Below are 9,837 nucleotides of genomic sequence, written 5' to 3'. Positions count from 1 at the left end.
CATCTTTTCTGCCACCTCCAGCTCTGCTTCCTGTTGTCTCCTCAGTGCCACTGTCTAATTCTTACATCACGGCTGGCCTCACCACTGTTTTATAAACTTTGCCCTTCATTCATGCAGACTCTTCTGTCACACAACACACCTGACACCTTCTACCAGCTGTTCCTACCTATTTGGACCCGTTTCTTCTCTTTTCCTCTTCTCTCCTCCCTGGAGCCTCACTCTTCCCCCTCCATTCCTATCATTCACACACACATATTCTTTTACTTCGGCTAATCTTCATTCCTCTCCTTTCCAGTGCATGGCTCCAACTTTCTAATTGTTCCTCTGCATGCTCCCTGCTTTCACTGCATATCACAATATCATCTGCGAACATCATGGTCCAAGGGGATTCCAGTCTAGTCTCGTCTGTCAGCCTATCTATTACTACCACAAACAGGAAGGGGCTCAGAGCAGATCCCTGATGCAGTCCCAACTCCACCTTAAATTTGTCTGACACACCATCTCACCGATGTTCTACTGTCCTCATACATGTCCTGTACTATTCTAACATATTTCTCCGCCACACCAGACTTACGCATCCAGTACCACAGTTTCTCTCTTGGTACTCTGTCATAGGCTTTCTCTAGGTCTACAAAGACACAAAGTTCCTTCTTACCTTCTCTGTACTTTTCAACGAGCATCCTTAAGGCAAACAATGCATCTGTGGTACTCTTCCTCGACATAAAACCATACTGCATATACTTAATTCTTACCTGAGTCTAGTCTCCACTACTGCTTCCCATAACTTCATTGTGTGGCTCATCATCTTTATTCCTCTGTAATTTCCACTGTTTTGAACATTGCCTTTGTTCTTAAAAATTAGAACTAGTACACTTTTCTTCCATTGTTCAGGCATCTCTCCAGCATGTATTCTATTGAATAAGTTAGTCAAAAACTCCACAGCCACCTCTCCAAATTACTTCTATACCTGCACTGGTATGTCATCAGGACCAACTCTTTCCATTTTTCATCCTGTTCAGTGCCAAACTTCCCCATACTAATCATTGCCACTTCCTGGTCATTCACGCTTGCCTCTTCTACTCTTTCTTATCTCTCATTTTCTTTTCATTAACTTCTCAAAGTACTCTTTCCATCTACTTGACACACCACTGGCATCAGTCAACATATTTCCATCTCTATCCTTAATCACCCTTACCTGCTGCACATCCTTCCCATCTCTATCCCTCTGTCTGGCCAACCTGTAGATCCTCTTCTCCTTACGTGTCCAACCTGGTGTAAATGTCATCATATGCCTCTTGTTTAGCCTTTGCCACCTCTACCTTTGCCCTATGTCGCATCTCAATGTATGCCTTTCGCCTCTCCTCAGTCCTCTCTGTGTCCCACGTCTTCTTCGCTAATCTCTTTCCTTGTATGACTCCCTGTATTTTGGGGTTCCACCACCAAGTCTCCTTCGCCCCTTTCCTACCATAAGACACACCAAGTACTCTCCTTCCTGCCTCTCTGAATACCTTGGCAGTAGTATTCCAGTCTTCCGGGAGGTCCTCCTGTACATCGAAAGCCTGTCTTACCTCTTTCCAAAAGGCTGGAAAACATTCTTCTTTTCTCAGCTTCTACCACATAGTTCTCTGCTCTACCTTGGTCTTCTTAATTTTCCTACCCACTACCAGAGTCATCCGCCACACCACCATCCTATGCTGTCGAGCTACACTCTCCCCTACCACTACATTATAGTCAGTAACCTTCTTCAGATAATATCGTCTACACAAAATATAATTTACCTGCGTGCTTCTACTTCCGCTCTTGTAGGGGACTCTTATGTTCTTGCCTCTTCTGGGGAAAAAAGAAAAGGTTTTCACTCCTGCCTTTGCCATCCTTTTTGCAAAGTCCACCACCTCCCGCAAGCTTCCTTTCCTTGATGCCATACTTACTCATTACATCTTCATCGCCCGTTTCCTTCACCAACATGTCCATTACAATCTACACCAATAACAACTCTCTGTCTGGGATGCTCAGAACTACTTCGGGTTCCTTCCAGAATTTCTCTTTCAACTCTAGGTCACATCCTACCTGTGGGGCATAGCCACTAATCACATTATAAATACAATTAAGAAAATAATTATTTGAACACGCTGCTATATTGCAAGTTCTCCCACTTAGAAATCATGGAGGGGTCTCAAATTTTCATCGTAGATGCATGTCCACTGTGATAGAGATCATCTAAAAAGAAAAATCCAGAAATCACAATGTATGATATTTTTTAACGATTTGTGTGATACAGCTGCAAATAAGTATTTGAACACCTGTCTATCAGCTAGAATTCTGACCCTCAAAGACATGTTAGTCTGCCTTTAAAAGTCCACCTCCACTCCATGTATTATCCTGAATCAGATGCACCTGTGTGAGGTCGTTAGCTGCATAAAGACACCTGTCCACCCCATACAATCAGTAAGACTCAAACTTGTAAAATGGCCAAGATCAAAGAGCTGTCCAAAGACACCACCTGTACCAAATACATTGGGGTTTTTTTTCCGGGTGTTCAAATACTTATTTGCAGCTGTATCACACAAATAAATCGTTAAAAAATCATACATTGTGATTTCTGGATTTTTCTTTTTAGATTATCTCTCTCACAGTGGATATGCACCTACGAAAAAAATTTCACACCCTTCCATGATTTCTAAGTGGGCGAACTTGCAATATAGCAGTCTGTTCAAATACTTAGTTTCGTCACTGTATTTCTAGATCCATTAATTGGAGCTCCATGTATTAGCGCTGGACACTCTAAATTGCTCCTCGGTGTGACTGTGAATGCAACTGGTGTATGTCTCTGCCCTGTGATTGGCTGGCAACCAGTTCAGGTTCTATCCCGCCTCCTGCCCGATGTAAGATCCAGCAACCTTCACTACCCTTGTGAGGATGAGCCGTTAAGAAAATGTATTGGTGGATATTTGTAGAGCACTGAATAACCACAGCTGGAACAGAGTGGTGTACATAAGGTCGAACAGAAAGTAAGCCAGAGTAACTCAATGATATATATATATATATATATATATATATATATATACACACACACACACACAGCGTCCTTCACATTGGCAGTTGGCATACAGTTTTCTTGCAGCTGTTTGTTCCTGAGTTGCCGAGTAAAAGATTATGGATAGGTTTCCAATGGTGTCACCACAGTTGACCACACAGACCAATTGGATAAATTCACGATAGAAAAAGACTTCACGCTTTACCTATTACCTGTGTTCTCAGACCTCTATGACACATAGGATGGCGTAATTGGAAACCTATCCATAACTCAAACCTGTCCTATTTTGTTCTCTTTATCCCTTCACTTGAATTTGATCACCAGCTCTCGTCCCTCTGCATCTCCTCCAGTCAGGATCTAATCCTCAATGACTGAACCCTAACCAAACTCTATGTTGCGGTGCATGTCCATCCATGTCCTACTCACGATTGGCATCGCAGACAACTTATTTTCTCCACCAAAAGACAACTAAAACAGCTAAAACACATTTAGCACAAAGCAAATGGAATAAAGGATGGCAAATGTGAGTCAAGACGTCAATGATTCACAGGGACACATGGGCACCGATAATCTCTGCTAAGGAATATCGAGGCTGAAATGCTGTAAGTAATTCAAAACAGGATTGCTGAGCATAAAATGGACACCAAATGATAAAAAGATGGACAAGTACAAAAATAAAGGAAAAAGCGTATCACTTGTAACAAAAAACATTCGGCTGACCCTTCACTCTCATCCACAATAAGAGGAATGCTGTTTATGGTTAAAAGGTTTCAGTCAAAAAATGGAATTGCCACATTTATACTTGATAGCATACAAAATTGCCAGATTGTGTGCTTGCTATTGTCTGATGCATTGTAGCCTACATGATTAACATGACTCCAACCACTCACTGAAACACATTGAGTCTTCTTTTTTTTGCATTCTTTCTGCTCCAAAATGAAGTAGAAGTGTGTAGTTTCAAGTTGGGTGCAGTGAGTGGTGCAGATACCAAATTTAAAAATTCTTTGTGAAATACTGTCAAATGAATGGGAATGGAATACAATCTCACTAGCCACAAGAAAAGAATAGTCACCCGATGACAATGTCCTGTCATTGGAAGGTGAGAGCTTGAGGATGAAAAATTTGGTTCTACTTGGAGTGGATGCAAAAAGTCAACACTAAGTTACAACTGTAAAAGGTTAAGTTTGGTACAAACAGGACACCACTCGTTACCAAAAGAGCGCCATACTTACCGTGAAAATTGGTGGAGGCGGTAGAATGCTCAGGGTCTCTTTCAATAGCTGGAGATCCATCTTTGTCAGGATGGAGGGACTCATGCACGATTCTCAACACCAGTCAGTGTTAGCCCAACGCTTTCACCAAAGAAACATCTGACAGCAAAAGCCTACTAAAACATCTGAACTTTAGTAGGTGTTTCAATTTTGAAAGTGTTTGCTGATTCCTGTTCATTGAGTTTGAATTTGTTTTGTAATTCTGAAAAGCCATATCCCCAGAAAGAGGGTGACCAACTACAGTAGTTTTATTTTGACTTAATGTCAAACCTTAAGTTGGTCACAACTGTAGAAAAAGTTTAGAATTGATCTTCGTTCCATTTTCTTATCAAAAATATACAAAACCATGCATTTGAACAGAGGTGTAGACATTTTATATCCACCCTGTGTACTGTTACAAACCAACCTGGAGTAATGTGACTGGCTTTCTGTATTTTTTATACTGTCTGTGTACCATTAACATGGATACTGTACAGTATACTCAATGTGTTCTTGTGGCAAGTTCCCATGAGGCTGAATTCTGCCCACATCAAACAACTTTCACTGCTTTTTTTTTTTTAAAGATGTGCTGATGCTATCCATATCACCATTAGAGCTTGTGCACCTACATCATAAAATCACGTGACTTTTGTTTACCTCGCCATATTGTCGGTCTAACAAAGCATTGGCCAATGCTAAGTCGTTTGTAGACGACACGAAAATATGTCTTATAACACGACGCCCAGTCTTGTCTGATACCGTTAGACATTTAAAAGGTGAAAATAAACGAAGGTACGTGGAAAAATTAGATAAACTTGGCATAGAGGACCCGAATTTAATGCCGAAGTCGATGCTTTCACCGCTAAGAAATTGGACGCTTACGCTTGTCTTGGACAACTAGATATACACATCTATCTGGTGAGTAAGTCGTCGAGATTTACATCTAAAAGTTTGAAAGCGTATAAAAGTCTGGACGCATACAAAGACTTTGTTGCTGAATCTGTTCTCATCAGGAATAAATCCCACATAGTAACGTTTTCGACGACCTGTGAACGCAGAAACGTTCAGGCACACGCGAACCTTTGCCGGAATCCATTGAACTTTTCAGCTAGTGTTCAATAAATGACCCTGGTTTTACGCAAACTCACGATGATTGAAAAAAAAAAAACGGAACGTACATGGAAGCGATTGCAGCCACACTTAACCTCTGTAAACCTTTGTGATAGTTTTTTTTTTTTTTTTTAACGCATCGATCTCAAATTAGCAGATTTGGCATTATAAATACTTCTTGGTAATTTGAGATTGAGTCGTGTGTATTTGGTTGGACAACATTCATCACGTTTATTGCTGAAATCCATTGATATTTTCTGGTCTTTTCAGCTGGCATTCCATAGAATGATATCTTTGAAGAACTGTCTCATCTGTTGTGACAACCAACAGCACAACAGGTCTCAGGCATTGTGAATATTCTGCTCCGGTTCAATGTCCCCCACAATGTCGAGCAGCTGTTTGACCGGCAATATGGCGCCGTGAAAACGGTGATGTCACGTGTACGTGCTCTATAAGGTTCATGCATAAATGCTTGTAGTACTTTTTATTTAAATACCTTTATTGGCGGTCAAATATTTTACAGCACTACGTCAATAAACACAGGGCTAAAAATAAACTAGCTTTCGGATTGAAATACACTGCATATGACGGAATAAATGTCTTACTGAGCCAACCAATCACGGCTCGAGGAATTATGACAAAGCCGATCAGCAATGATGATTTTCAGTCGATACTGATCAAGCCCATCAGATCAGCGTAAAGTCCAGTTCCCACATTGTGAAAATAGTTGCTCGGTACGTGGGGATTTATTCAAAGTTATAAAGAAAGACACAAAGAGGAATTACAGTTTAACATCGACACCTTGGCTTGCTTCCATGGGATAAGAGCTTCATCTTGCTTCTCCTCCCAGACCGCATAACCCAGAGGTCTCTCGGTTAAAAAAAAGAAAGAAAATCAAAAATTGAAGAAAGCGGTGATGGATAGTCATGTTTACGAACTGTCAAACTTGGAGGTGAGTTGCTGTGACGAGGTCGTGACATCCATCTGAGCGGGATTAAGATTAGCAGCCAGGGGAGTTGTGTTTGGGTTTGTCACAGCACTTGGTTGAAGAAGGGCTTGTTCTGTGGACTTTGCTTTCCCCCGTGCAACTTTGGAACAAGTGTGAAGGTGAGTCAGAAGGCCACGGTACGATCGCAACTTTGTTCGGCAATTTTCACACCTAAGGAGAAAAAGAAAAAAAAAACATTACACAAAAGACTCATTTTCATTTCAGTTGATCGGTAATTTTTTTTTCATCACGTTAATTTTTTTTTAAAGAGAATACTTATTGACAAAGCAAATGGTGGTGACGCAATGAAATCATTTTTTGATATCCAAGGAAAGACAAACATCATAATAATCGTAAATTGCACAATTTACATGTTGCCCTTCAAACTTTTGACCCAAATGTACAAATGAGCCTAACTAGTCATGAAATTTTGGTTTTGACAGTTTATATATATATATGTATATATATATATTTGCAAAAGAGTAGCAGATTCAAATGACAATTATTTAAAAAAAAACACTTACAAAAAGTATACATTGGGTTTATGGTGCCGTCTCATATGTTCCATTAATTTCTGCATGTTTGGGAAGGAACAGCTGCAGCCAACACTGGAGCACTGGAAGACTTTTCCTGCAATCAGTACAGAAAGACTTTGGGAAAACAGGATCCAAAAGACCACTAATGGATTACGAGCAAACTCAAAACACTTTCATCTGACCATGTGTAACTTTTTGACAAGCTATTGGTAAGTGATGCGTATCACGTAATGAAGGTGGAGTGTCAGAAAAGGGCGTCTCGAGGGTTGCTTCATTTCGGGCCAGACAGAAGTGATCAAGTCTGTGTGGACCAGGGTGACCGATTCGAAAGAGCTGCAGGGTTTGACAGCAACAGCCAAGCTCACGGAATACGTTTTACACTATGTTGGGGATTGGTCAAAACCATGTGCCTTCGTGTGCGTTGAAGCATTCCTCGCACCCACGGCCGATGTGTTACGACGCTTCGTGAAGCTTTTCAAGTCGCCACTGCTAGCGAATGGAATTGCTTACCGGGAAGAGACTGAGCTGGGATGGCGTGATCCCTGACATGACTCTCCAAGGCGCTCGCATCCGAGTACAGGCGTTTACAGCCGTGAAAAGGACACGCTGCCTTCTTGCTTCCTGGACGAGACACATTCAGTTTGTAACATTTCTCCCTGAAATCATTCCTAGGGAACGCACGCCAGAGTGAGGGGCTTCGTCGAAAACAAACCTTCGTGTCCGCTTGCGTCAAATGTTTGGGAGGAAGCCATGCTTCTGAAGCTTGTATTCCACCACAAAACCCAACAACAACAACAACATCAGGCAGTCTTCTTCTTCATCCCCAAATGTTTAAAGTGCATGACTGCCATCTTTCGGCCTGGATAAAAATAATAATAATAATAAACCTGGGTTTGTTTTAATGAAAGCACATTTACCCCAGTGTAAAAAAAAACAAAAAAAAACATATGTACATGTGTTTTTTTTGTTGTTGTTTTTCTTTTGCTTTGACAGGAAGAACTGGTGCTCCAGTGTTGCAACAAAAAGTGAGAGCAGACCGTTACCAGCAGAAGGCGATGTCGGCCGTGGCTTGCGTGTGATGGTTCCACATCCATAGAAGAAATCAGGCGCGTCAGGATTTGGCCCTGATCTAAAAAAAAAAAAAAGACTGATAGCGCGTGCACATCAAGCGGGATGTCGATTGCTTGAAGCCAGTTGACCGCCATCTTGGTACTCCCAAAAAGCGCGGAGGACAAGGTTTACCGGTTGGACTATGCCGGGGTTTTTCCTCAAAGTTTGCCATGTAGAATGGTCGTGTGAGCTCGACGTTTTTTCAGCTCTGGTAAAATGAAGGGTTTTTAATTCGATTTGGCAAGCCAAAAAAGGGCCCGATTTCCGTAACAAGTTAATTTTTCCCAAAATACGCTGACAACCACTATCATCATAACATAGCAAAAAACTAAGCATTTTTGTCATTAAAATATTAAATTTTAAGTCAATCAGTTAGATACTGTTTCATGGGAAAATACATGCTAAACGCATTGTTCATTTGTTTTCTCTGTGACGTCCTATTTCAGACAGAAAATTTAAATTTCCCTGCATTTGAAAATCTAATTAAACTCACAGAAAATGTGTTTTCTTGCTGATCCACTGATGAAGTTTGGCAACATATTTACATCGCTTTTTCACGAAAAACCGTCGGGCAATAAAGGCGTAGCAGAGCGTGAACAGTGAAAAACGGCATGGTTGTTTTGGGAGTGTCAAGATGGCGCATGGCGACTTCAGTTTTGCTGGCCAATGAGCCGTCTTTTTTTTTTTTTTTTTTTTTTTTAGATCAGTGGGATTTGGTACTTATATATATATATATATATATGTATACATATATGTATATATATATATATATATATATATGTAGCGCCGGAGAAAAGGAGGCGGAGTGTCGGACACAGAAACAGAACTTGCTTTATTGTTCGACATCACCAAAAAACTCGCATAACGGCGGGAACTCTGTTAACCTTTCCTCCGGAAGCGCAACAACAAAAACAGTCCGTGCGGAACCCCGCACCCCAACTCGAGGTCCCGCGGGTGAATTATGTAAACACCACACAAGCCCCCCCAGAATTCACCCATAGTCAAAATCCTTGTGCCGTGGAGGGATGATGACCCGACCCCGGCGAGTGTGCACTGTAGGGGCCGATGGGGGCGGGGCCACACTGTCCATTGAGTCACGGGACCAGGGCCCAGGCGGGGTCAAGGGCACCCCGGCAGGCGCAGGGGCACAGGGCAAAGGGGGACGACCCCGGCGCGGGGGGAGGGCCAACCCCAAAGGCTGGGCAATGTCCAGGTGCGCGGGTTTGACCCTGTCCACGGAAACAGTCTCGGGTCTGCCGCCAATGTCCACGAGCAGGCTCTTATCCCCGTGCTCCAGGACCCTGAACGGCCCGTCGTATGGGGGGCGGAGAGGTCCACGGTGGGCATCATGACGAACAAACACAAAATCCGCAGAGCGCAGGTGACGGGGCAGCCGGGCAGCTGGGGTGCCATGTTGCGACGTGGGAACCGGCGCAAACCCTTTTGCGGCCTCCAGCAGGGAGGACCGTTGCCTGGCTGCGGACCAGGGCGCTGTGGCGTCCGGGATGAATTCGCCGGGGACCCGCAGTGGCTGGCCGTAGACGAGTTTGGCGGATGAGGACAACAGGTCCTCCTTGGGGGCGCACCTGAGGCCGAGCATGACCCACGGGAGCTTATCCAACCAGTTCCCGTCCGTCAAGCCGGCACGCAGGGCTGCTTTCATGGAGCGGTGGAACCGCTCGCAAAGACCGTTCGCCTGGGGGTGATAGGCGGTAGTGCGGTGCAGCTTGACCCCCAAACTCTCAGCGACTGCGTTCCAGAGTTCAGAGGTAAACTGAGGGCCACGATCTGAAGAAAGGTCGCACGGTG

The 9,837-nt window shown here is 43.1% G+C and overlaps 1 protein-coding gene across 1 annotated transcript; it reads right to left on the bottom strand.

The window, feature by feature from the left end:
• Nucleotides 1-5,863: 5,863 nt before the first annotated feature.
• On the bottom strand, nt 5,864-8,584 carry znf414 (zinc finger protein 414). Its single transcript, XM_061813987.1, has 7 exons — nt 8,522-8,584; nt 7,962-8,047; nt 7,631-7,777; nt 7,429-7,539; nt 6,907-7,012; nt 6,333-6,553; nt 5,864-6,264 (listed from the first exon to the last, which is right to left on the bottom strand). The coding sequence occupies exons 3-7, from the start codon at nt 7,668-7,670 to the stop codon at nt 6,224-6,226; spliced, it is 519 nt and encodes a 172-aa protein (XP_061669971.1). The 5' UTR covers nt 7,671-7,777; nt 7,962-8,047; nt 8,522-8,584; the 3' UTR covers nt 5,864-6,223.
• Nucleotides 8,585-9,837: the final 1,253 nt, after the last annotated feature.

Source organism: Syngnathoides biaculeatus, chromosome 3 (genome assembly GCF_019802595.1).
Source record: "Syngnathoides biaculeatus isolate LvHL_M chromosome 3, ASM1980259v1, whole genome shotgun sequence".
In the NCBI taxonomy this organism is placed as follows: domain Eukaryota; kingdom Metazoa; phylum Chordata; class Actinopteri; order Syngnathiformes; family Syngnathidae; genus Syngnathoides; species Syngnathoides biaculeatus.
The sequence above is the reverse complement of the archived record's forward strand: the minus strand, read 5'-3'. Positions and strand labels throughout refer to the sequence as shown.